We start from the raw sequence: 27,467 nt of genomic DNA on the forward strand, positions 1-27,467 counted from the left end.
CATTGTCAGGCAGGCGTACAAGCACGTGGGGGCCACACTAACTGCTGAAAGTCTGTCTGTCTGTCTGTCTGTCTGTCTGTCTGTCTGTCTGTCTGTCTGTCTGTCTATCTATCTATCTCTTTTATAGCAGAGTGTGCACATCTTGACAGACACTTTGATAATAAACTCTGTCAGCACACAATGTGCAACGTGGGATTCAGGGGAACAATGACATTTCTCATCACCACCTCGATGTGCTGCTGGATGATTTTTTTTTCTCTCAGCCAGGTTCATTAATTCTGCATTAATAACAGATTTACTACTTAAATTCTTGCTGACAGATAGATCGACTGAGACTTTATTTATTTATCACTTACAACCTGTTGTGAAGAGGATGTGGAAGAAGGCTGAAGCAAAACTGTAGATGACTGAAGAGGAAGCACAGCTGAAGGTGGAGGAGGCACTGCTGGAGGTGGAGGAGGCCATGCTGGAGGTGAGGAGGCCATGCTGAAGGTGGAGGAGGCACAGCTGAAGGTGGAGGAGGCCATGCTGAAGGTGGAGGAGGCACAGCTGAAGGTGGAGGAGGCCATGCTGAAGGTGGAGGAGGCCATGCTGAAGGTGGAGGAGGCACTGCTGGAGGTGGAGGAGGCACTGCTGAAGGTGAAGGAGGCACGACTGGAGGTGGAGGAGGCACGACTGGAGGTGGAGGAGGCACGGCTGAAGGTGGAGGAGGCACGACTGGAGGTGGAGGAGGCACGACTGGAGGTGGAGGAGGCACTGCTGGAGGTGGAGGAGGCACGACTGGAGGTGGAGGAGGCACGGCTGAAGGTGGAGGAGGCACGGCTGAAGGTGGATGAGGCACGGCTGAAGGTGGAGGAGGCCATGCTGAAGGTGGGTGGAGGAGGCACGACTGGAGGTGGAGGAGGCACGACTGGAGGTGGAGGAGGCACGGCTGAGGTGGAGGAGGCACTGCTGAAGGTGGAGGAGGAGGCACTGCTGAAGGTGGAGGAGGAGGAGGTGGAGGAGGCACGGCTGAAGGTGGAGGAGGCACGGCTGAAGGTGGAGGAGGCACTGCTGAAGGTGAAGGAGGCACTGCTGGAGGTGGAGGAGGCACAGCTGAAGGTGGAGGAGGCACGGCTGAAGGTGGAGGAGGCACGGCTGGAGGTGAAGGAGGCACGACTGGAGGTGGAGGAGGCACGACTGGAGGTGGAGGAGGCACGGCTGAAGGTGGAGGAGGCACGACTGGAGGTGGAGGAGGCACGACTGGAGGTGGAGGAGGCACTGCTGGAGGTGGAGGAGGCACGACTGGAGGTGGAGGAGGCACGGCTGAAGGTGGAGGAGGCACGGCTGAAGGTGGATGAGGCACGGCTGAAGGTGGAGGAGGCAGGCACTGGAGGTGGAGGAGGCACGACTGACTGGAGGTGGAGGAGGCACGGCTGAAGGTGGAGGAGGCACTGCTGAAGGTGGAGGAGGCACTGCTGAAGGTGGAGGAGGCACGGCTGAAGGTGGAGGAGGCACTGCTGAAGGTGGAGGAGGCACAGCTATAGGTGAAGGAGGCACTGCTGGAGGTGGAGGAGGCACAGCTGAAGGTGGAGGAGGCACGGCTGAAGGTGGAGGAGGCACGGCTGGAGGTGGAGGAGGCACTGCTGAAAGACAAAGAACAGCTGATGGAGGGTGGATTTCTGTGATGGGATCAGAAACCATCAGATCAGCAAGTGTTGCTTCCCTTCCCAAAAAATCCTCAAATCCCTCATCTGCATCTTTTGGCTCTTCAACAACTAAGTCCTCCAGCAACTGGGATGACTCCTCAGAAATGGGATGCATGTCTTGTCATAAACACTTAGTACAAACCTGGAATGAATCGATTGAAATGGCAGTAAAGTCCTCTCTTTCTAGTGCTCTGAGTCTCCGTGTATAATGCAACACCAGGAGGGTCCTGGATGCACCTCACATGCCGCCTTTGGATGTGCCAGATGTGCTGCATCCTGAGAGTGTTGAGAAGAGGAACACCCAGTGCATCATTCTCCTTGCCACTCATGAGCTCCGTCAGCAGCTGATCATGGGTCCGTCTCCTGCAGTGCAGCGCAAGCTCATCTTTTGTAATATGTTTTCTTTCTATCTATCTATCTATCTATCTATCTATCTATCTATCTATCTATCTATCTATCTATCTATCTATCTATCTATCTATCTATCTATCTATCTATCTATCTATCTATCTATCTATCTATCTCTTTTATAGCAGAGTGTGCACATCTTGACAGACACTTTGATAATAAACTCTGTCAGCACACAATGTGCAACGTGGGATTCAGGGGAACAATGACACGAAACCTACATTTCTCATCACCACCTCGATGTGCTGCTGGATGATTTTTTTTCTCTCAGCCAGGTTCATTTATTCTGCATTAATAACAGATTTGAATGAGTCTTTCTGCAAACATGCTGGATTAATGAAAAACAAGAAACCCAAAAAAGTGACAAAGACATTCAATGTTTACATGCGATTATTAGTAAAACAATAATGTATTTCATGTGTTTATGTATATTGTTCTCTTGCACCGTTGATTACTCCGCAGTCTTTGACTTAAAAAACAGGAAGTTAAAAATGTCCTTCGAGCCGGATTTGAACCAGCGACCTAAGGATGCCTGTTACTCCGCTACAGTCCTCCGCTCTACCAACTGAGCCATCGAAGGTTATACTTACAGTAAAATCCTGTGTAAATCCTGTGTGTCATTAGATGATCAACACGATAACTATCGATACTTACGTTTAATGAGCGATCTTTCCGCCTTTATGTTCTCAATCTAAAGAAAACACTGACGTCTACTGGCCGTCTGTGGTACTGCAGTTTTAATACCAACGCAGCACCGGTACCGCGGTACCGTGTACCGTCACGCCAAAATGTTCACTGTGACACAAAAACACGCAAATATACAATATGTTGTTATTGGTGGTACTCTAATGATGTGGTACACGTTTTCAAAAATCTTGACCAACTGACTTCCAAAAATGATGGCAAATTAATTTCGCATTCACCTCTTTCTAATTATGCATATTGTTGATTACTCCGCGACCTAAGGATGCCTGTTACTCCGCTACAGTCCTCCGCTCTACCAACTGAGCTTATCGAAGGCTTTATTTAAAGTCTGTGGTACTGCTGTTTATATACCAACGCAGCACCGCAGCACCGGTACCGGTACCGCCACCAGTATCATGAACAGCACCAGCAACACAAGTTAGATAGATATTTACATTTAAATTGCATTGTTGTGTGACCTTGGTATGACATGGATTTTTTTTTGAGAAGAACAAAAGAACACGCATATTTTTCAGTGTATCTTTATTGTCTTTCAATGTGACAAAGTTTGGGAAATAAAACCCCTCATACAGTAATGAACATTGATAAATTCTAATATTAAATGATAGAAACGTGCTTGGATTATTGGGATAGCTGTGGCTGTGCTGTTTTGTCAGTAAATTTCGGCAAGATGCTCTCCACATTTATCGATTTAAATGATGATGTGACCGAATGGGCAAAATATCGAAATTACATTTTTACCAATACATAATACAACAAACATGTGATATATTTAACAGTAAAACACCATTGTGATGCAGGCAAAATTTTAATTATGGTAGAAGTGAGTGTAAGATGGGGAAGAAGAGAAGGAAAGACAGAAGTTTGAATCCCATCCAGACCCAAAAATGATAGAATTATTTTTGTAGGAATGGTTTGTAAAACTTTTAATTTATAACAAAGAGAATGTGTATGTACAATTGTGAACAAGATGACATTCACATTTAAGCATTTATACAGCTGAAATTGTCAAAGAAACAAAACAAAACCCCAATGAAACATTAATACAACTACAAAATAAGCTGTAAAACTTGCAGTGGAACTCAAAGGGCAGAACAGCCCACAGAGAAAAGTATATTAAAAGTTACAATATTGCATTACTGTCTCTGCTTCAGTCACTGTTCTTTGGGGAGAGCCTCAGTGTTTGGACAGTATATTTTTCCTTTGTACTGGCTGTGGCCAGTCTCCACCGTCCTGAACTGTCCGCAAGCTCGACAAGAATTAGTAGTGACCGTCCGATTATACTTTCTTTTTTGTTTCACATCTGAGAGAGTGGAAACACGGGGCTCTGGAGCAGGAGAAGTGTTTGCAGAGGAAATGGTCAGCTGTGGTACCAAAACAAGCTGCAGCACTACAAACTTCGGCAGAATGGGCCTCTCTCTGTTGGGAGCGGAGGAATCTGGAGCTTGTGTGATCTAGGACTGAAAGAGGGTGGCTGATGGTCCACTGGAGGCAACTGCAGGATCAATTCGCCGTAACCTAGGTTTTGCCTGCCCAGCTGTATTTGCTGGCATATAGTATGGTTCACTACAGCAGGTTGAAGGGTTGTCTGCTGCATTAGTGTCCCATTGCACAGAACCAGCTGCCGCATCTTTTTGTAGTCCTGAAAATTAGAGACCATCGAGATACGCTGTGTTGTCCTCTTTTTTTGGGGCTCGTGTGAATGTTGCACAGCCTCACGAAGATGGTCTCAATCAGGCGACAGCAGTTTGGCCACTGAGCTGGTGAACACACCATTTTGTGCTTTCTACCCCAGGAGTGAGCACAGCCTTCTTTTTAGGAGACCTGAAGCGTCCAGTTAGCAACCGGTCCTGATGTCTTGCAGCATACACAATCCTGTCTTTGTCAAATTTGTCAAGACTCTGCCACAAACCCAGAATGGTGCTAACTTGTTGATTGTTCAGGGTCAATCCTGTCTGCTCTCGTAGCTCCACCAAGTATTCAGCCAGTTCATCTACACGGTCCATTCCAGGAATGCTGCGGTTGTCTACAGCCTGGAAAATAAAAACTGATATTTAGGTTCTGTGGCATCACAGTTTCCTTGTCACTACTTAAATTCTTGCAGACAGACAGATGTCAGGGACCCGACGAGAACCCAAATACGACACCGGAGTTCGACGGAACACAGCTTTATTATCAGGAATAGACAGCAGACAGGATTCACCGGGGAGCAGGCAGGATAGAATAGTTGGGGAAGGTGGAAGGTGATCTATAGATCGACTGAGAATTTATTTATTTATCACTTACATCCTGTTGTGAAGAGGACATGGAAGAAGGAAGCTGGGGCTGAAGCAAAACTGTAGATGACTGTAGAGGAGGCACGGCTGGAGGTGGAGGAGGCACGGCTGAAGGTGGAGGAGGCACGGCTGGAGGGGAGGAGGAGGCACGACTGGAGGTGGTGGAGGCCATGCTGAAGGTGGAGGAGGCACGGCTAAAGGTGAAGGAGGCCATGCTGAAGGTGAAGGAGGCACTGCTGGAGGTGGAGGAGGCACTGCTGGAGGTGGAGGAGGCACTGCTGGAGGTGAAGGAGGCACTGCTGGAGGTGAAGGAGGCACTGCTGAAGGACAAAGAACAGCTGGAGGAGGGTAGATTTCTTTGATGGGATTAGAAACCATCAGATCTGCAATTGTTGCTTCACTTCCCAAAAAATCCTCAAATCCCTCATCTGGATCTTTTAGCTCCTCAACATCTAAGTCCTCCATCAACTGGGATGTCTCCTCAGAATTGGGGTGCATGTCTTGTAGAGGTTCATTATTCTGCCTCAGCAAGTACGGCACCATCCAGAACCATCCCAAACTCAAATAAAAACAATGCACACAGGCACTTTTGACACTACCTGCGTATTTTGCAGGTGGTGAAAACCCTGGAACAAGTTTCCTGCCAAACACCTTCTCGTAGTTGCTGTTCACACAATGAACCAACTCCCCTGTGTACGTGCGCAAAGTTGAAGGTTCAGATGTGACAGCAGCAGCGGCCCGGTCTTGATTCCAGCGACTGAGTCCTTCCAAAAGGTAGATTTGGTAGTTCAGCAGGTTCGCACTGTTCCCTTGAGAAACAAGTAAAGGAAGTAAAGTGTAAGAGATTCCTGATAAATGAGAAAAAGTGAAGAGTTACACACAGAGAACACTATTTATAAGGTAATAGTCAGAACCCCAAATCACTGTGGCTCATAGGCCAACAAATTTAAAAGCAAAACACCATTAAATCCCCTGGCCTGAACTCTCGTTATCTATATCTATATCTATATCTATAGATATATCTATAGATATATATCTATATAGATAGATATATAGATAGATAGAATTCTAATTATATATTATATATCATTATATATAATTCTCATTATATTCGCATTATACAACCAGCTAAAGCTCCGGCAGCAACTGCACAAACTTTATTGCAAAACTCCCGATGGTCAAGTTACATTAGCGTTCCAAATGCCTGACATGACTTGGACATATTGCATTAAGCATTTACGGTGATATTTTATGTGAAATGAAAAAAAAAAAACTTAACGAATAACAGACCTCAATTTGCGCACGTACCTTGTCAAAATCCACGGAGACGTCCGGAATAAACAGCGGGCAGATTTTTAAATTCTAAATAAACTCTAGGATCGATTGGCTTTTCCAAAGATTGAGACCGCAGTTTAATTTAAACCAGGAAACGCTGTTGAAAGATTGAATCGGCGACGCGAAGCGCTTGCGTTTCGTTTTCGTCGGGTAGCTCGCGTCGTAGCGATCGAAGGTTACAGTTATAGTAAAATCCTGTGGAAATCCTGTGTGCCATTAGATGATCAACACGATAAATATCGATAGTTACGTTTAATGAGCGATCTTTCCGCCTTTTTTTTCTCAAACTAAAGAAAACACTGACATCTACTGACCATCTGTGGTACTGCTGTTTATACACCAACGCAGCACCGCAGCACCGGTACCGGTACCGCCACCAGTATCATTAACAGCACCAGCAACACAAGTTAGATAGATATTTACATTTAAATTGCATTGTTGTGTGACCTTGGTATGAGATGGATTTTTTTTCGAGAAGAACAAAAGAACACGCATATTTTTCAGTGTATCTTTATTGTCTTTCAACGTGACAAAGTTTTGGAAATAAAACCCCTCATACAGTAATGAACATTGATAAATTCTAATATTAAATGATAGAAACGTGCTTGGATTATCGTGATAGCTGTGGCTGTGCTGTTTTGTCAGTAAATTTCGGCAAGATGCTCTCCACATTTATCGATTTAAATGCTGATGTGACAGAATGGGCAAAATATCGAAATTACATATTTACCAAAAATTAATAGAACAAACATGTGATATATTTAATAATAAAACACGATTCTGATGCAGGCACAATTTTAATTATGGTCGAAGTGAGGATTTAATCTTTGCATTGCATCATTTGCAAAAAGTATCTGTCAACTTCCCTCGTGTTCTACTAAAAACTGTTTTAGCTGTTAAAATTGTCACAATCTAAAGGTTTGTCTGCTGAGTAATGTCAGTCAGTAGTCACAAATATGCAAATACATTCATATTTTATACGTTTAACTAACTAACTACGTGCGACTTTTGACTTTGTTGACCCTGACGACATCTTCGGAACCGCAGATGACACATGTGCAGAATTAAAATTTAATCACCTTAATTTTGTTTTTTCTAATCAGGGCCACGGCTCTGATCTTAATCTCCTTGGTTTTCAGAGAGTAAACTATGGGGTTGACGCAGGGGGGGATGCAGGAGGCCAGAGACAGACTCAAGACGCGCTGATCGGCTTCGATCACCCGCACATAAAAGCCGAGGAGGAAAATGGTGAACAATGGGATATAAAATATAGCAACCAGGATAACATGCTCCACGCAGGTACTGAGAGCTTTCATCCTGCTGTTGACCGACTTCATCAAGAACAGGGTGACCAGGATAGCGGCGTAGGTCAGCAGGATAAAAGCAAAAGGCACAACGAGAGTCAAGACGGTTCCGGACGACGCCACGGCCCAGTGCAGCGTGTAGTCGTTGCAGGCGAGTCGAAACGTCGGCGCATAGTCACAGAAGTAGCTGCGCACTGTGACAGACTTGCAAAAAGACAGCCGTGTCATTATACCTGTTGAGAACGCGACGCGGCCCAGTGAGTAAGACCAGGTCACGGCCAAAATGCAGGACATGCTCCGCAGGGTGTTGATGGAGTTCTGCTGCAGAGGGAAGCATATTGCGATCAGCCTGTCGTAGGCCAGGATCGCCAGCGCATAAGACTCTAAAGTGATAAAGGAGTAATAGACGAACATCTGCAAGAGGCAGATGTTGAAGGGGAAAAAGTTGTCCTTCAGGAGAAACGTCCTGATCATGCTGGGGATGGTGGTGGAGTTCAGGACAATGTCGATGACAGCCAGGTTGACCACGGCCAAAAACTTGGGAGTGTGTAAACAACGATTAGAGACGATCACGTAGATCAGCAAACAGTTGAAGAACACCGTGACCACATAGACAAACGCTAGGAAGATGAAGTAGAAGCGGATGTGGGGAAACGTCTCGAATCCAACGACGTAGAAGCCTGGAGGGTGAATGATGATGGAGACGTTTGAGACGGTCCGCGGCAGAAACATAGCTGGACTCCACAAACCTGCACAATCCAGAAAGCAGTTCACACCACAGCATCAGCACAACTTTGACTCATTCTCCGGGACTTGATGTGACTCACCTGCTGGCCGGTCCGATGGCTCAGATCTGTTTAATGCAGCCTTGACTGCACAGCTGTTTTGTCTGCACTTGGTTTTATATACGAGAGTCACTCACCTCTGGAGACAAAGATTTCAGCTCAAAACACTCTTTCAATAAACTTGCACCTGGCTCTCATTAAGCTTCTTCTCTGCTCAACCATCTAATTAATCCTCTGATGGCACATTAATTTATCCTTGTTTCAAAACCAGAACTTACAAACAGCACTCAGGCGCCTTCAACAATTACATCATTATCAAACAACCGTCACCAGTTTACATTTCCTCAAATAAGCATCCTACACCAGGGAAATTATGTGTGAACAAAACAATAAACAGGTGCTCTATGTGAGGGGAAAATACACATTTATCATGAACTTAAATTATTTCTGATTTATTTTCACAAAAAATCAATTTTTGATGACTGATATTATTTTATATATCAAATTCATTCCATTTCAATGCCATTATAGATTGATTTTAATGTAGACAAATAATCACAGCCTGTTGATGATGCACTGTTATTTAAAATAAAAGAAACATATATATATATATATATGTACTGATCCTGTGTAATAATCGTTGTTTTTATTTTTATATATATATACACGCACGCACACACACACACACACACACACATACACATATATATATATACACGCACTGTTATTTAAAATAAAGTGCGTATTATATATATATATATATATACGCATTGTTATTTTAAAAAAGTTCATATATATATACTGTATATACACACACTGTTATTTAAAATAAAAGAAACACATATATACATCCCATCTCTCCCACATCCTCTGCATGTACCCTCTCTCGCTGGGGTTACTCCCGTAGTAACGGTCCATCAGTACCATGTTCTCTGCCCTGCTCCATGAATGCCTTGTTCCAGTAGCCAATTTGACATCAGGCACCCCTGGTGACCCGGGCGACGTCCGAGCCGGTATGACTCTATCAGTTAATGTTCTGCTCATACCGAGGTGTAGGCATATATGCGTAAGGAGCCTTGCCTAAGGGCTCGCCTGGATTCAAACCGACAACCTTCCACACCAACGTCAATGGCGTAAACCACTGGCCTATCCAGTCCCCCGATAAGATCCACGCCTACTGGCTTAAGAAGCTGACTGCACTCCATGAACGCCTGGCAGCACAAATGAACCAGCTGCTGACATCAGGGGACCACCCAGAGTGGCTAACCCAAGGCCGGACAGTCCTCATAATGAAGGACCCCCAGAAGGGCACAATACCGTCCAACTACCGGCCCATAACCTGCCTCAGCACCACATGGAAGCTCCTATCAGGCATCATAGCGGCTAAGATCAGCAGGCACATGGATCAATACATGAGCAGAGCACAGAAAGGCATAGGGAACAACACCAGAGGTGCCAAGCACCAGCTACTGGTCGACAGGGCAATCGCCCAGGACTGTAGGATGCGGCACACCAACTTGTGCACTGCCTGGATTGATTACAAGAAAGCCTATGACTCAATGCCGCACACATGGATACTAGAGTGCCTAAAGCTGTATAACATCAACGGGACACTAAGAGAGTTCATCCAGAACTCCATGAAGCTGTGGAACACGACTCTGGAGGCCAACTCAAAGCCAATTGCGCAGGTGAGCATCAGATGTGGCATATATCAAGGAGATGCTCTGTCCCCCCTGCTGTTCTGCATAGGCCTAAACCCCCTCAGCCAGATCATCACCAAGAGTGGCTATAGGTACCAGCTCCGAAGTGGAACAACCGTCAGCCACCTCCTCTACATGGATGACATCAAGCTGTATGCCAAGAACAAGCGTGACATTGACTCTCTGATTCACCTCACTAGGATCTACAGCAAGGACATCGGGATGTCATTCGGGCTAGACAAATGTGGGCGGATGATATCTAGAAGGGGAAAGGTGATCGCAACTGATGGGGTTGAACTACCTGAAGGGGACATCACAGATGTGCAGGACAATTACAAATACCTGGGGATCCCACAGGCAAATGGTAACCATGACGAGGCAGCTAGGAGGTCAGCCACAGCCAAATACCTGCAGAGGTTAAGACAGGTCCTGAAAAGTCAGCTGAATGGTAAGCACAAGATCCAGGTCTTAAACACCTACGCCCTGCCAGTAATCAGATACCCTGCTGGCATAATACCCTGGCCACTGGAAGAGATACAAGCCACTGACATCAAGACAAGGAAGCTCCTCACCATGCACGGAGGGTTTCACCCTAAGTCCAGTGTCCGGAGGCTGTACACAAAGCGAAAGGAAGGGGGCCGAGGACTAGTAAGTGTCCGAACTACTGTCCAGGAGGAAACAACAAGCCTCCAAGAATACATCAAGAAGATGGCCCCCTCTGACTCACTGCTGAGTGAATGTATACATATACATACATATACATATACATATACATATCTTCTATCTATCTATCTATCTATCTATCTATCTATCTATCTATCTATCTATCTATATATATATCTATAATATATATATATATATATACTACTCAAAAAAATTAGTGGAACACTTTTTAATCAGAGTATAGCAACCTATCAATCAAACTTCTGGGATATTGATCTGGTCAGTTAAGTAGCAGAGGGGGCTGTTCATCAGTTTTGGCTGCTTTGTTGTTAATGAAATCAAAAACAGGAGCATCAGAGGAGCAACAAGGAGATGGCCCCCAAAACAGGAAGGGCTTTCCAGGTTGAGGCCACTACTTTTTCCCTCCTCATCTCTTTTGGCTGATTTTTTACTGACTGACATTCTACTGCTGTAGTTATTATTGGCTTGGATCAACATCTCTGTTGATAGCATGGTGCGGTACCTGGACGCTACAGAGGTTGCACAAGCAGTCCAACTCCTCCAGGATGGCACATCAATACGTGCTGTTGCAAGAAGATTTGCTGTGTCTCCCAGCACAGTCTCAAGAGCATGGAGGAGATTCCAGGAGACAGGTAGTTACTCCAGGAGAGCTGGACAGGGCCGTAGGAGGTCCAAAAACCCTCAGCAGGATCAGTATCTGCTCCTTTGTGCAAGGAGGAACAGGATGAGCACTGCCAGAGCCCTACAAAGTGACCTCCAGCAGTCTACTAGTGTGAATGTTTCTGACCAAACAATCAGAAACAGGCTCCATGAGGGTGGCCTGAAGGCCCGACGTCCTGTAGTGGGCCCTGTGCTCACTGCCCGGCACCGTAGAGCTCGATTAGCATTTGCCATAGACCACCAGAATTGGCAACTACGCCACTGGCGCCCTGTGCTCTTCACCGATGAGAGCAGGTTCAACCTGAGCACATGCGATAGACGTGAAAGGGTCTGGAGATGCCGTGGAACATTGATAAATTCTAATATTAAATGATAAAAACGTGCTTGGATCATTGGGATAGCTGTGGCTGTGCTGTTTTGTCAGTAAATTTCGACAGATGCTCTCCACATTTATCGATTTAAATGCTGATAAGGATAAAAGACTTTATTGATCCCACATCGGGGAAATTGCACGTTACAGCGGTAGCCCGTGGTGTACAATACAGAAAAGTACTAAAATAAAAATAAAAGATTATTATGTTATGTACATGATGTGACAGAATGGGCAAAATATCGAAATTACATTTTTACCAATACATAACACAACAAACGTGATATATTTGACAGTAAAACACAACTGTGATGCAGGCAAAATTTTAATTATGGTAGAAGTGAGTATAAGATGGGGAAGAAGAGAAGGAAAGACAGAAGTTTGAATCCCATCCAGACCCAAAAATGATAGAATTATTTTTGTAGGAATGGTTTGTAAAACTTTTAATTTATAACAAAGAGAATATGTATGTACAATTGTGAACAAGATGACATTCACATTTAAGCATTTATACAGCTGAAATTCTCAAAGAAACAAAACAAAACCCCAATGAAACATTAATACAACTACAAAATAAGCTGTAAAACTTGCAGTGGAACTCAAAGGCAGAACAGCCCACAGAGAAAAGTATATTAAAAGTTGTATCAATGGAGAATAAAAACTGATATTTAGGTTCTGTGGCATCACAATTTCCTTGTCACTACTTAAATTCTTGCTGACAGATAGATCGACTGAGACTTTATTTATTTATCACTTACAACCTGTTGTGAAGAGGATGTGGAAGAAGGCTGAAGCAAAACTGTAGATGACTGAAGAGGAAGCACAGCTGAAGGTGGAGGAGGCCATGCTGAAGGTGGAGGAGGCCATGCTGAAGGTGGAGGAGGCACTGCTGAAGGTGGAGGAGGCCATGCTGAAGGTGGAGGAGGCACAGCTGAAGGTGAAGGAGGCACGGCTGGAGGTGGAGAGGCACGGCTGGAGGTGGAGGAGGCCATGGGAAGAAGGTGGAGAGCACTGCTGAGGTGAGGAGGCCATGCTGAAGGTGGAGGAGCCATGCTGAAGGTGGAGGAGGCACGGCTGAAGGTGGAGGAGGCCATGCTGAAGGTGGAGGAGGCACTGCTGGAGGTGGAGGAGGCACGACTGGAGGTGGAGGAGGCACAGCTGGAGGTGGAGGAGGCACTGCTGGAGGTGGAGGAGGCACGACTGGAGGTGGAGGAGGCACGGCTGAAGGTGAGGAGGCACTGCTGGAGGTGGTGGAGGCACTGCTGGAGGTGGAGGGGGCACTGCTGGAGGTGGTGGAGGCACGGCTGAAGGTGGAGGAGGCACTGCTGGAGGTGTTGGGCACTGCTGAAGGTGGAGGAGGCACGGCTGAAGGTAGAGGAGGCACTGCTGGAGGTGTTGGAGGCACTGCTGGAGGTGGGGAGGCACGGCTGGAGGTGGTGGAGGCACTGCTGGAGGTGAAGGAGGCACAGCTGGAGGAGGGTAGATTTCTTTGATGGGATTAGAAACCATCAGATCCGCAATTGTTGCTTCACTTCCCAAAAATCCTCAAATCCCTCATCTGGATCTTTTGGCTCCTCAACATCTAAGTCCTCCATCAACTGGGATGTCTCCTCAGAATTGGGGTGCATGTCTTGTAGAGGTTCATTATTCTGCCTCAGCAAGTACTGCACCCCAATGAGTTCTCCTGAGAAATATTAAATTGCGAAATTTTGACTAACAGAACCATCCCAAACTCAAATAAAAACAATGCACACAGGCACTTTTGACACTACCTGTGTATTTTGCAGGTGGTGAAAACCCTGGAACAAGTTTCCTGCCAAACACCTTCTCGTAGTTGCTGTTCACACAATGAACCAACTCCCCTGCGTACGTGCGCAAAGTTGAAGGTTCAGATGTGACAGCAGCAGCGGCCCGGTCTTGATTCCAGCGACTGAGTCCTTCCAAAAGGTAGATTTGGTAGTTCAGCAGGTTCACACTGTTCCCTTGAGAAACAAGTAAAGGAAGTAAAGTGTAAGAGATTTCTGATAAATGAGAAAAAGTGAGGAGTTACACACAGAGAACACTATTTATAAGGTAATAGTCAGAACCCCAAATCACTGTGGCTCATAGGCCAACAAATTTAAAAGCAAAACACCATTAAATCCCCTGGCCTGAATTCTCATTATAAAGAGTGATCATGAACATTTAGCACAAACCTGGAATGAATCGATTCAAATGGCAGTGAAATGATTCCAGAGACGTGGAACCCCTGGCACAACGGAATGTTTTTAATACCACTCCTCCCTTTCTAGTGCTCCCAGTCTCTGTGTATAAAGCCAAACCAGGAGGGTCCTGGATGCACCTCACATGCCGCCTTTGGATGTGCCAGATGTGCTGCATCCTAACAGTGTCGAGAAGAGGAACACCCAGTGCATCATTCTCCTTGCCAGTCATGAGCTCCGTCAGCAGCTGATCAAGGAGTTGGATGGATGTCTCCTCTCCACGGGTCCGTCTCCTGCAGTGCAGCGCAAGCTCGTCTTGTGTGATGTGTTTGTCCAACTCCTGGTCAGAGAGAGCGGGCCAGCCCTCCTGCAACAGTTGTGCCCTCTTGGCCCTTCTGAGCTCCGCCACATCTGTTGCATCCCACTCAAATATGCAGGCTGACATGCGTGCCATGAAGGTGGGGTACAGCTGATGTGCATCAGTAGTACATCCCACTGCCAAACGACGCATGAAATGCCAAATGTCTAGACGGACAATCAAATTCGGCCACCGCCCAAATTTGGCCTTGATCTTGGTCTCGCCCACCTCTTTACAGCAGCCGTTGTCCACATAAAGTGCAACAGGAGGATCCACCCCTGCGCTCTGGTACCTGAGGAAGTCATGTTGGTGCATTTAGTTTTTTATTCTGAATCCATCCATAATGTCACTTTCATTTTTTGCAATTCTGTTAAGCATTTTAGAACTCGCTCTTTTAAATAGCTAATAGTTCATCAGTATTGTCATTATTACCTGTCCATCAGGCCTGCAGCCATAAGATCCAATGCTGGACCCTCACTGGCTGTTAGGACACTAATAAGTACCTGACCCATTTCGTTCCCAACAGAAGTCAGCCACCGGGCAGTGCCCGTGGCAGTTCCACTGAGCTTCTTGGTGATCTGAAAATTCAAAAACCGTCAGAACATTTATGTAAAGATTAAGTGTATATTATTTGGAAGATTAGAGCTATTCAAATTCTAACCGTCTTAGTAGAGTCCATTTTTAAAATGCATCCATAGACTGAAGTTATCTTAGCCTTAATATCCTCCAGCCTGTTCAGGATATCTTGACTGTACATAACAAGGAGCCACTTATAGCTTGGTAACACCGCTGATACTGGGGGCTCCTGGAAATGTGGTTGCAGCAGTCTAGAGGCATCCATGAAAGCTGCACACTGTGCTGTGTACCGCGCAACCCGCTGGAGCCACTCCTCGCTGTGGTTCTCCTTTAGCTGGAGAATAATCCTTGATGGACTGTTCCCTAGGCCACGCTCACGCAGCAGACGGATCACTCTGATGTCACAGGCATATCTTTAAAAAGGAAAAATTATTCTCTCTTTCTCCAAACTACATTTTGATGTGTAAATATGTGTAGTGAGTGCATATGTATGTATTTGTGTCGTGTACCTGCGTGTCAGGATGACCCTAAACTCTGAGCGGTGTTCCAGGTCCAGCTGCTGGAGAATTGCCTGACTCCATGACAAGTGGCTAGTTCTGCACTTGGTGCATATCAGGGTCTCTGTGACCAAGTTGTAATAGCGGTCGACATCAAGGACCTGGCGCACTCTCCTGTGAAGACCACCGCTGGCCAGTGGATGCCCATTACATGCTGGCTTTAAGCAGAGCAGCCGTACCTTCCATAGCCTGTACGGCATCCACAGCAGCAGAGACTGTGCGAAGAAACGGCAAGGGGTTGGAGCCTGGTGGTACACCAGAGATGGCTGTGGAGGGTAATACCACAGCTGAAGCTGGTCACGCAACTCCAACTTTCCACCTGAACCAACCCTGAACAAAGCTGATGACACCCACTTGTGGTCCTGCTGTGGCATTGTCTTTGGCCACAGCAGTGGGAGAGCAGCAGAATGCTCTGGCTGAAAGGGGTTCTGTTAAAGTACAGCAAAACAAGGAGACCTGCCTTTTAAGACTCATCCCATTAAATGGTTTAAGGCAAAACAAAAGTATCATCACTTTTGTCTATTTATGTTGACTGTTTTTACCGGGTTGCTCACAACAGTATGATCCATCACAGGCTGAGCAGGTGCTGGTGGCTGCACAGATGGTGGTAATGGGGGAGCAAGGAAGGTGTCTGGGGATGCGGAAACAGTTGGACGAGACGGGGAAGGTTGATGAGGCTGCTTTGGCAATGGGACAGGATCAGGAGATGGGTAGATGGCTGAAGCTGCCCCAGGACCCTCATGTCCCGATGTAGTCACTGGTACCTATGTGGTTATATAGATGTGACATGTTATTGTACATGTTTTATTTGCCACTGTCATACATTTGTATGTACATGCCAAACTTCATAATATGTTCTTATATTCACCTGGGAAGGTTTTCTGGAAACGTTCAGGTTTGGCTTTGCAGCTCTCACATGTTTTCCACCAAACCTTGATCTTTCAAACTTAAAATAACATATATCAAACTCATAAAACATATATCAAAATCAAAAGCCTTGTAAATTAGAGGCAAAACGTTGCATCGCTATGTCATAAGATGTTTTTATGCTTGAAGAACATTTGGAGTAAGTAACTTTGCCTAGAAATTAATATCAGTATGTTAAATTTACCATTGAAATATTTATCCTCGCCCTTATTGGAGCAGTGGAGACATCAGTAGAGCTGACTGGACTTCTCTGCGGAGGAGGAAGAGTGACTGATGTGTCACCTGCATGGGTTGTTTCTGGAACAACAGAGGGTATCTGAAAAATACAGCACATACAATGAGTCAGTCAGGCATACGTATGTTAGACTGAATTAAATAATTGCAAGAAAATGATTTGGAGGCTTCATTTACCACAGAGAACGAGTGTGCAGGACTTGACACTGCCGAATCACCAGTGGATGCAGACGTGCTCTGGCCAACAATGCATGTTGAGGCAGCAGCAGCAGCAGGAAGCTGAAGAGTCGCAGAAACCATCAAGAAATCATCATTTGCCCAGTACTAGCACATGTAAATTAAATTATCAAAAGAGTGTGAAATTAATACTGCGACTACTATTAACACTAATTCATATCAACAATTGTCTTTAATGGATGGTAATTATCATCAAACAGTTATTTTATTGAAACTTCACCACTGTGCTTGATTAGTGCCATTAGTGCCTGTGGGATCTGTATTTTAAAGCAATAAACTACGTTAGGGTGTTTTGGTTAGTTGAAGATTACAAAACCCAGAATAATATTACCTCCTGATACATGTAATGCCATTCTTCAGGTGAGGAACAGACCATTTATCTTCATGACCCACTGACAGAGCCCAACCGATCCAGGTTGAAGTTAAGCCAATGTTTTTAATATGAAATCAAACACTACAGTCCTCCCAGAAAATCACACACAACCAAAATAAAGTCGAAAGTGTCAATGTTGTTTCTTGTTATTGCTGCAGTTTTGCCCAAAGTAATGAAATAAGTGCTCTTTAAGTAGTGCTGTTTAAGGATTTTAATATTTTTCTTTCCAGCATTCTCTAATGTTGCCTGCAATAAAAAAGAAAAAACACACTAGGTACCTTAAACATCCCCAAATCTAACATTGTTATGTCTGTGTTATTAACCCCCACCCCCCACTACTGCTACCACCCCCCCCACCCCCCACTACTGCTACCCCCACCCCCCACCCCCCACTACTGCTACCCCCACCCCCGCCAACAACACACTCACACACTACATAACTATTCTATTCCATTAGTGAATGAAGGCGTGCCTGAAAAATAGGAGAGATGTATGGAGTTGTGAATGTGCTGTCAGTGTCAGCAGTCAACCTCTCATTGGAAATGAATTTTTCTATATTTGAAGTCTTTCCTTTTAATTGTAGTCACCTTGTGAGTGTGAAAGCCGCAATTGCACCCCTGTGGCTCTCTCACCAGGGTCCTTTGACCCCTCAGCTGCAGAGGGCACTTTTCTATCTGTAACAACAAAAAAATCTTACTCTTGTTTCACATAACATAATAGCTAATAAATGTGTAAACACCCTACTGAATGTAACAGTTCACCGTGTTAAGTTCTTCCGAGGGATTTTTATCCTGCTAATAGTTATAAATCTTGATAGATTATATCCTTTCTGTCTATACCTGAGGGAAAAATGTAGTCTGCTAATGTAAGTCGTTTTAGGTTGGTCGTTTCACCTTAGTGTAAAGGTCATGCCACTTCTTTTGCCTGGGAGCAGGCCTGTTGCCTGAAGGTGATGGCCAGACGCCTGTGGTGGCAAATGACCTCAGGCGCGACAGCCACTCTTGGTCATCCATGGCCTTGTGAGTTTTTTTGGTAGACATTTTCTGTCATGTTATAACATAACATAACATATTGTTATAACATAACAAGTAATCAGAAACGACGCACTCCAGCGTACAACTGCCAAAGAAAACAAGCAATTTCATCGGCAGAAAAAAATACAACCAGCTAAAGCTCCGGCAGCAACTGCACAAACTTTATTGCAAAACTCCCGATGTTCAAGTTACATTAGCGTTACAAATGCCTGACATGACTTGGACATATTGCATTAAGCATTTACGGTGATATTTTATGTGAAATAAAAAAAACACTTAACGAATAACAGACCTCAATTTGCGCACGTACCTTGTCAAAATCCACGGAGATGTCCGGAATAAACAGCGGGCAGACTTTTAAATAATAAATCAACTCGAGGATCGATTGGCTTTTCCAAAGATTGAGACCGCAGTTTAATTTAAGGCTGGGAACACTGTAGAAAGATTGAATCGCGAAGATGATTGGCTGTTGAAAGATTGAATCGGCGACGCGACTGGCTGGGCTTATACAGTTTTTCGCTCGTCGGGTAAAAAACCGTCCTTCGAGCCGGATTTGAACCAGCGACCTAAGGATGCCTGTTAGCGCCATCGAAGGTTATGTTTAGAGTAAAATCCTGTGGAAATCCTGTGTGCCATTAGATGATCAACACGATAACTATCGATAGTTACGTTTAATGAGCGATCTTTCCGCCTTTATGTTCTCAATCTAAAGAAAACACTGACATCTACTGGCCGTCTGTCGTACTGCTGTTTATATACCAACGCAGCACCGGTACCGGTACCGCCCAAATGTTCACCGTTACACAAAAACACACAAATATACAAGATATTGTTGTTATTGGTGGCACTCTAATGATTTGGGACAAGTTTTCAAACATCTTGACCAACTAACTTCCAAAAATGATGGCAAATTAATTTAGCATTCACCTCTTTATAATTATGCATATTGTTGATTACTCCGCAGTCTTTGACTTAAAAACAGTATCATTAACAGCACCAGCAACACAAGTTAGATAGATATTTACATTAAATTACATTGTTGTGTGACCTTGGTATGAGATGGATTTTTTTTTCGAGAAGAACAAAAGAACACGCATATTTTTCAGTGTATCTTTATCGTCTTTCAATGTGACAAAGTTTGGGAAATAAAACCCCTCATACAGTCATGAACATTGATAAATTCTAATATTAAATGGTAAAAACGTGCTTGGATTATTGGGATAGCTGTGGCTGTGCTGTTTTGTCAGTAAATTTCGGCAAGATGCTCTCCACATTTATCGATTTAAATGCTGATGTGACAGAATGGGCAAAATATCGAAATTACATTTTTACCAATACATAATACAACAAACATGTGATATATTTAATAATAAACACTATATAATAAATACTGTAATAACACAACTGTGATGCAGGCAAAATTTAAACGACAATTTTGACGACATCTTCGGAACCGCAGATGACATATGTGCTTAATTAAAATTTCGTCCCCTTAATTTTGCTTTTTCTAATCAGGGCCACGGCTCTGATCTTAATCTCCTTGGTTTTCAGAGAGTAAACTATGGGGTTGACGCAGGGGGGGATGCAGGTGGCCAGAGACATACTCAAGACGCGCTGATCGGCGTCGATCAGCCGCACGTAAAAGCCGAAGAAGAAAATAGTGAACAATGGGATATAAAATATAGCAACCAGGACAAGATGCTCCACGCAGGTACCGAGAGCTTTCATCCTGCTGTTGACCGACTTCATCAAGAACAGGGTGACCAGGATTGCGGCGTAGGTCAGCAGGATAAAAGTAAAAGGCACAACGAGATTCACGACGGATGCGGTCGACGACACGGCCCAGTGCAGCGTGTAGTCGTTGCAGGCGAGTCGAAACGTCGGCGCATAGTCACAGAAGTAGCTGCGCACTGTGACAGACTTGCAAAAAGACAGCCATGTCATTATACCTGTTGAGAACGCTACGATGCCCAGTGAGTAAGACCAGGTCACGGCCACAATGCAGGACATGCTCCGCAGGGTGTTGATGGAGTTCTGCTGCAGAGGGAAGCATATTGCGATCAGCCTGTCGTAGGCCAGGATCGCCAGCGCATAAGACTCTGAAGTCATAAAGGAGTAATAGACGAACATCTGCAAGAGGCAGATGTTGAAGGGGAAAAAGTTGTCCTTCAGGAGAAACGTCCTGATCATGCTGGGGATGGCGGTGGAGTTCAGGACAATGTCGATGACAGCCAGGTTGACCACGGCCAAAAACTTGGGAGTGTGTAAACAACGATTAGAGACGATCACGTAGATCAGCAAACAGTTGAAGAACACCGTGAACACATAGACAAACGCCAGGAAGATGAAGTAGAAGCGGATGTGGGGAAACACCTCGAATCCAACGACGTAGAAGCCTGGAGGGTGAATGATGATGGAGCCGTTTGAGACGGTCCGCGGCAGAAACATAGCTGGACTCCACAAACCTGCACAATCCAGAAAGCAGTTCACACCACAGCATGAGCACAACTTTAACTCATTTTCCAGGACTTGATGTGACTCACCTGCTGGCCGGTCCGATGGCTCAGATCTGTTTAATGCAGCCTTGACTGCACAGCTGTTTTGTCTGCACTTGGTTTTATATACGAGAGTCACTCACCTCTGGAGACAAAGATTTCAGCTCAAAACACTCTTTCAATGAACTTGCACCTGGCTCTCATTAAGCTTCTTCTCTGCTCAACCATCTAATTAATCCTCTGATGGCACATTAATTTATCCTTGTTTCAAAACCAGAAATTACAAACAGCACTCAGGCGCCTTCACGAATTACATCATTATCAAACAACGTCACCAGTTTACATTTCCTCAAATAAGCATCCTACACCAGGGAAATTATGTGTGAACAAAACAATAAACAGGTGCTCTATATGTGGGAAAAATACACATTTATCATGAACTTAAATTATTTCTGATTTATTTTCACAAGAAATCCATTTTTGATGAGTGATATTATTTTATATATCAAATTCATTCCATTTCAATGCCATTATAGATTGATTTTAATGTAGACAAATAATCACAGCCTGTTGATGCACTGTTATTTAAAATAAAAGAAACATATGAGGCGTCCAGGGGGCATCCTGACTAGATGCCCAAGCCACCTCATCTGGCTCCTCTCAACGCGGAGGAGCAGCGACTCTACTCCGAGCTCCTCCCGGATGGCAGAACTTCTCACCCTATTTCTAAGGGAGAGCCCAGCCACCCTACGGAGGAAGCTCATTTCAGCCGCTTGTACCCGTGATCTTGTTCTTTCGGTCATTACCCAAAGCTCATGACCATAGGTGAGGGTAGGAACGAAGATCGACCGGTAAATCGAGAGCTTCGCCTTTCGGCTCAGCTGTCTCTTCACCACCACGGACCGGTGCATAATGCGGATGCCACACCGATCCGCCTGTCAATCTCCTGCTCCATTCTTCCCTCATTTGCGAACAAGACCCCGAGGTACTTGAACTCCTCCACTTGGGGCAGGATCTCCTCCTTGACCCGGAGAAGGCACTCCACCTTTTTCCGGTTGAGAACCATGGCCTCGGATTTGGAGGTACTGATTTTCATCCCAGCCGCTTCACATGCGGCGGCGAACCGATCCAGTGATAGTTGGAGGTCACGGGCCGATGACGCCAACAGGACCACATCATCCGCAAAAAGCAGAGACCCGATCCTGAGGTCACCAAACCGGATCCCCTCAACACTCTGACTGCACCTAGAAATTCTGTCCATAAAAATTATGAACAGAATCGGTGACAAAGGGCAGCCCTGGCGGAGACCAACCCTCACCGGAAACGAGTTCGACTTACTGCCAGCAATTCGGACCAAACTCTGGCACCGATCGTATAGGGAGCGGACGGGCCGTATCAGCGGGCCCGACACCCCATACTCTCGGAGGACCCCCCACAGGACCCCCCGAGGGACACGGTCGAATGCCTTCTCCAAGTCCACAAAACACATGTGGACTGGTTGGGCAAACTCCCATGCACCCTCGAAGACCCTGCTGAGGGTGTAGAGCTGGTCCACTGTTCCACGCCCAGGACGAAAACCACATTGCTCCTCCTGAATCCGAGGTTCGACTATCCGGCGGACCCTCCTCTCCAGTACCCCTGAATAGACTTTACCAGAGAGGTCTGGGAACGCCTGGGGATCCCTCCGGATGAGCTAGAAGAAATAGCTGGGTAGAGGGAAGTCTGGGCTTCTCTCCTTAGGCTGCTGCCCCCGCGACCCGACCCCGGATAAGCGGTAGAGAATGGATGGATGGATATAGATATATGTATACTACTCAAAAAATTAGTGGAACACTTTTTAATCAGAGTATAGCAACCTATCAGTCAAACTTCTGGGATATTAATCTGGTCAGTTAAACAGCAGAGGGGGCTGTTAATCAGTTTCTGCTGCTTTGTTGTTAATGAAATCAAAAACAGGAGCATCAGAGGGGCAACAACAAGATGGCCCCTAAAACAGGAAGGGCTTTCCAGGTTGAGGCCACTGATACTTTTTTCCCTCCTCATCTCTTTTGGCTGATTTTTTACTGACTGACATTCTACTGCTGTAGTTATTATTGGCTTGGATCAACATCTCTGTTGATAGCATGGTGCGGTACCTGGACGCTACAGAGGTTGCACAAGCAGTCCAACTCCTCCAGGATGGCACATCAATACGTGCCGTTGCAAGAAGATTTGCTGTGTCTCCCAGCACAGTCTCAAGAGCATGGAGGAGATTCCAGGAGACAGGTAGTTACTCCAGGAGAGCTGGACAGGGCCGCAGGAGGTCCAAAAACCCTCAGCAGGATCAGTATCGGCACCTTTGTGCAAGGAGAAACAGGATGAGCACTGCCATAGCCCGACAAAGTGACCTCCAGAAGGTGTCTGTGTAAATCAAGACAGCTCTCAAAACATGTGGCTACCCAGACTGGGCCTTCACCAAAACCTCAAGAAAGCTAGACCCCAGCAAAGGAGAGGAGGAGAGAAACAAACGCCGCAGCGTTTCCATCCCCTACCTGTCTGGAGTCTCGGAGAAGTTTAGGAGGATCCTCCAGAAACACGACATACCGGTTCATTTCAAACCCAGCAACACTCTCAGACAGAGGTTAGTACACCCAAAGGACAAGACACCAAGACCCAAACAAAGTAATGTTGTTTATGCTGTACAGTGCCAGGAGAAATGCAAGGAACTGTACATTGGGGAAACCAAACAACCTCTCCACAGAAGAATGGCACAACACAGACGTGCCACCTCTTCGGGTCAAGATTCAGCAGTCCACTTACACCTAAAGGAGAGTGGGCACTCCTTCGAGGACAGCCAAGTAAGGATACTGGCCAGAGAAGACCGCTGGTTTGAAAGGGGGGTCAAGGAAGCTATCCATGTTAAATTGGAAAAACCATCCTTAAACAGAGGTGGTGGCCTGAGGCACTTCCTGTCACCCACATACAATGCAGTCCTCCACTCCTTCCAACAGCAAAACAAACATTCACACCATTCCAGGAGACCCAGTGACTCATCACCATGTGATCCAGCAGACAAAGGGGAGACACCTCAACAGAAACTAGGTGAACGACCCAACCAACGACCCTGCTAACGACTCTCAGGTGACCACCCAGATCATTAGCATGCTAATGGTCCACAGGGGCTATATATTTTCAAGCTCTCTCCCCAGCGATTTCAGAACTGAAGAAGCCTTCTGGATAGAAGGCGAAACGTCTTCAAGAGAAGAAACCTAGTCCAGTTGACAGAGAAAACTACCTTGGACCTCCAGAAGGCCACTGGTGAGAATGTTTCTGACCAAACAATCAGAAACAGGCTCCATGAGGGTGGCCTGAAGGCCCGACGTCCTGTAGTGGGCCCTGTGCTCACTGCCCGGCACCGTAGAGCTCGATTAGCATTTGCCATAGACCACCAGAATTGGCAACTACGCCACTGGCGCCCTGTGCTCTTCACCGATGAGAGCAGGTTCAACCTGAGCACATGCGACAGACGTGAAAGGGTCTGGAGATGCCGTGGAGAACGTTATGCTGCCCTCAACATCATTCAGCATGACTGGTTTGGTGGTGGGTCAGCGATGGCCTGGGGAGGCATATCCCTGGAAGGATGCACAGGTTAGATAATGGCACCCTGACTGCTATTAATCCTTGGAACCATTGTCAGAAGCTACGCTGGTGCAGTGGGACCTGGGTTCCTCCTGCTCCACGACAATGCCTGACCTCATGTGGCTAGAGTATGCAGGCAGTTCCTGGAGGATGAAGGAATTGATACCATTGACTGGCCCCCATGTTCACCTGACCTAAACCCAATAGAACACCTCTGGGACATTATCTTTAGGTCCATCCGGCGCCGCCCGGTTGATCCTCAAGCTCAGTGATGCAGATCTGGGAGGAGATCCCCCAGGACACCATTCGTCGTCTCATTAGGAGCATGCCCCGACATTGTCAGGCAGGCGTACAAGCACGTGGGGGCCACACTAACTACGGAGAATCATGTATCTATCTATCTATCTATCTATCTATCTATCTATCTATCTATCTATCTATCTATCTATCTATCTATCTATCTATCTATCTATCCATCTATCTATCTATCTATCTATCTATCTATCTATCTATCTCTTTTATAGCAGAGTGTGCACATCTTGACAGACACTTTGATAATAAACTCTGTCAGCACACAATGTGCAACGTGGGATTCAGGGGAACAATGACACGAAACCTACATTTCTCATCACCACCTCGATGTGCTGCTGGATGATTTTTTTTTCTCTCAGCCAGGTTCATTTATTCTGCATTAATAACAGAATTGAATCAGTCTTTCTGCAAACATGCTGGATTAATGAAAAACAAAACCCCCCAAAAAGTGAAAAATTCAATGTTTACATGCGATTATTAGTAAAACAATAATGTATTTCATGGGTTTATGTATATTGTTCTCTTGCACCGTTGATTACTCCGCAGTCTTTGACTTAAAAACAGTAAGTTAAAAATGTCCTTCGAGCCGGATTTGAACCAGCGACCTAAGGATGCCTGTTACTCCGCTACAGTCCTCCGCTCTACCAACTGAGCTATCGAAGGTTATATTTACAGTAAAATCCTGTGTAAATCCTGTGTGCCATTAGATGATCAACACGATAAATATCGATAGTTACGTTTAATGAGCGATCTTTCCGCCTTTTTGTTCTCAAACTAAAGAAAACACTGACATCTTCTGGCCGTCTGTGGTACTGCTGTTTATATACCAACGCAGCACCGGTACCGGTACCGCCACCAGTATCATGAACAGCATCAGCAACACAAGTTAGATAGATATTTACACTTAAATTTTATGGTTGTGTGACCTTGGTATGAGATGGATTTTTTTTCGAGAAGAACAAAAGAACACGCATATTTTTCAGTGTATCTTTATTGTCTTTCAACGTGACAAAGTTTGGGAAATAAAACCCCTCATACAGTAATGAACATTGATAAATTCTAATATTAAATGATAGAAACGTGCTTGGATTATCGTGATAGCTGTGGCTGTGCTGTTTTCTCAGTAAATTTCGGCAAGATGCTCTCCACATTTATCGATTTAAATGCTGATGTGACAGAATGGGCAAAACATCGAAATTACATATTTACCAAAAATTAATAGAACAAACGTGTGATATATTTAACAATAAAACACGATTCTGATGCAGGCAAAAATTTAATTATGGTAGAAGTGAGGATTTAATCTTTGCATTGCATCATTTGCAAAAAGTATCTGTCAACTTCCCTCGTGTTCTACTAAAAACTGTTTTAGCTGTTAAAATTGTCACAATCTAAAGGTTTGTCTGCTGAGTAATGTCAGTCAGTAGTCACAAATATGCAAATACATTCATATTTTATACGTTTAACTAACTAACTACGTGCGACTTTTGACTTTGTTGATCATGACGACATCTTCGGAACCGCAGATGACACATGTGCAGAGTTAAAATTTCATCACCTTAATTTTGTTTTTTCTAATCAGGGCCACGGCTCTGATCTTAATCTCCCTGGTTTTCAGAGAGTAAACTATGGGGTTGACGCAGGGGGGGATGCAGGAGGCCAGAGACAGACTCAAGACGCGCTGATCGGCGTCGATCACCCGCACGTAAAAGCCGAGGATGAAAATGGTGAACAATGGGATATAAAATATAGCAACCAGGACAAGATGCTCCACGCAGGTACTGAGAGCTTTCATCCTGCTGTTGACCGACTTCATCAAGAACAGGGTGACCAGGATAGCGGCGTAGGTCAGCAGGATAAAAGTAAAAGGCACAACGAGATTCACGACGGATGCGGTCGACGACAGGGCCCAGTGCAGCGTGTAGTCGTTGCAGGCGAGTCGAAACGTCGGCGCATAGTCACAGAAGTAGCTGCGCACTGTGACGGACTTGCAAAAAGACAGCCATGTCATTATACCTGTTGAGAACGCTCCGAGGCCCAGTGAGTAAGACCAGGTCACGGCCACAATGCAGGACATGCTCCGCAGGGTGTTGATGGAGTTCTGCTGCAGAGGGAAGCATATTGCGATCAGCCTGTCGTAGGCCAGGATCGCCAGCGCAAAAGACTCTATGCTGATAGAGGAGTAATAGACGAACATCTGCAAGAGGCAGATGTTGAAGGGGAAAAAGTTGTCCTTCAGGAGAAACGTCCTGATCATGCTGGGGATGGTGGTGGAGTTCAGGACAATGTCGATGACAGCCAGGTTGACCACGGCCAAAAACTTGGGAGTGTGTAAACAACGATTAGAGACGATCACGTAGATCAGCAAACAGTTGAAGAACACCGTGACCACATAGACAAACGCCAGGAAGATGAAGTAGAAGCGGATGTGGGGAAACGTCTCGAATCCAACGACGTAGAAGCCTGGAGGGTGAATGATGATGGAGACGTTTGAGACGGTCCGCGGCAGAAACATAGCTGGACTCCACAAACCTGCACAATCCAGAAAGCAGTTCACACCACAGCATCAGCACAACTTTGACTCATTCTCCGGGACTTGATGTGACTCACCTGCTGGCCGGTCCGATGGC

At 45.5% G+C, this 27,467-nt stretch overlaps 4 protein-coding genes, 1 long non-coding RNA gene and 2 other non-coding genes across 7 annotated transcripts; all 7 read right to left on the minus strand.

The window, feature by feature from the left end:
• Window positions 1–2,590: 2,590 nt before the first annotated feature.
• trnay-gua (transfer RNA tyrosine (anticodon GUA)) lies at window positions 2,591–2,676 on the minus strand. Its single transcript is given in 2 exon segments — window positions 2,591–2,626; window positions 2,640–2,676. It is a non-coding gene; the product is annotated as a tRNA-Tyr (tRNA).
• Window positions 2,677–3,306: 630 nt separating this feature from the next.
• Window positions 3,307–6,521, minus strand: LOC130537596 (uncharacterized). Its single transcript, XR_008953654.1, has 3 exons — window positions 6,386–6,521; window positions 5,088–5,206; window positions 3,307–4,834 (listed from the first exon to the last, which is right to left on the minus strand). It is a non-coding gene; the product is annotated as an uncharacterized LOC130537596 (long non-coding RNA).
• A 955-nt stretch (window positions 6,522–7,476) lies between these two features.
• Window positions 7,477–9,115, minus strand: LOC130537574 (olfactory receptor 8-like). Its single transcript, XM_057054487.1, has one exon. It carries the CDS (start codon window positions 8,446–8,448, stop codon window positions 7,477–7,479), a length of 972 nt encoding a protein of 323 aa, XP_056910467.1. The 5' UTR covers window positions 8,449–9,115.
• Window positions 9,116–13,363: 4,248 nt separating this feature from the next.
• LOC130537539 (uncharacterized) lies at window positions 13,364–17,682 on the minus strand. Its single transcript, XM_057054429.1, has 11 exons — window positions 17,337–17,682; window positions 16,946–17,047; window positions 16,719–16,850; window positions 16,476–16,553; window positions 16,150–16,371; window positions 15,560–16,035; window positions 15,136–15,463; window positions 14,907–15,052; window positions 14,111–14,766; window positions 13,688–13,897; window positions 13,364–13,599 (listed from the first exon to the last, which is right to left on the minus strand). Exons 1-11 carry the CDS (start codon window positions 17,379–17,381, stop codon window positions 13,424–13,426), a joined length of 2,571 nt encoding a protein of 856 aa, XP_056910409.1. The 5' UTR covers window positions 17,382–17,682; the 3' UTR covers window positions 13,364–13,423.
• A 1,826-nt stretch (window positions 17,683–19,508) lies between these two features.
• LOC130537573 (olfactory receptor 8-like) lies at window positions 19,509–21,289 on the minus strand. Its single transcript, XM_057054486.1, has one exon. The coding sequence runs from the start codon at window positions 20,858–20,860 to the stop codon at window positions 19,889–19,891; it is 972 nt and encodes a 323-aa protein (XP_056910466.1). The 5' UTR covers window positions 20,861–21,289; the 3' UTR covers window positions 19,509–19,888.
• A 4,125-nt stretch (window positions 21,290–25,414) lies between these two features.
• trnay-gua (transfer RNA tyrosine (anticodon GUA)) lies at window positions 25,415–25,500 on the minus strand. Its single transcript is given in 2 exon segments — window positions 25,415–25,450; window positions 25,464–25,500. It is a non-coding gene; the product is annotated as a tRNA-Tyr (tRNA).
• A 329-nt stretch (window positions 25,501–25,829) lies between these two features.
• LOC130537570 (olfactory receptor 8-like) lies at window positions 25,830–27,392 on the minus strand. The gene has a single exon (XM_057054484.1). The coding sequence runs from the start codon at window positions 27,350–27,352 to the stop codon at window positions 26,381–26,383; it is 972 nt and encodes a 323-aa protein (XP_056910464.1). The 5' UTR covers window positions 27,353–27,392; the 3' UTR covers window positions 25,830–26,380.
• Between the last annotated feature and the right edge of the window lie 75 nt (window positions 27,393–27,467).

The sequence above is a fragment of the Takifugu flavidus genome, chromosome 14, assembly GCF_003711565.1.
Source record: "Takifugu flavidus isolate HTHZ2018 chromosome 14, ASM371156v2, whole genome shotgun sequence".
Classification (NCBI taxonomy): domain Eukaryota; kingdom Metazoa; phylum Chordata; class Actinopteri; order Tetraodontiformes; family Tetraodontidae; genus Takifugu; species Takifugu flavidus.

Excerpts from the sequence above, each read along its gene's own strand:
- LOC130537539 (XM_057054429.1), bottom strand. The coding sequence starts at position 17,381 with ATGGTCTGTTCCTCACCTGAAGAATGGCATTACATGTATCAGGAG. Across the intron at positions 16,372-16,475 it reads TTTCCAGAAAACCTTCCCAG|GTACCAGTGACTACATCGGG; the intron begins GTGAATATAAGA and ends ATAACCACATAG. Across the intron at positions 14,767-14,906 it reads GCTGCAGGCCTGATGGACAG|GTACCAGAGCGCAGGGGTGG; the intron begins GTAATAATGACA and ends TGACTTCCTCAG.
- LOC130537574 (XM_057054487.1), bottom strand. The coding sequence starts at position 8,448 with ATGTTTCTGCCGCGGACCGTCTCAAACGTCTCCATCATCATTCACCCT.
- LOC130537573 (XM_057054486.1), bottom strand. The coding sequence starts at position 20,860 with ATGTTTCTGCCGCGGACCGTCTCAAACGGCTCCATCATCATTCACCCT.
- LOC130537570 (XM_057054484.1), bottom strand. The coding sequence starts at position 27,352 with ATGTTTCTGCCGCGGACCGTCTCAAACGTCTCCATCATCATTCACCCT.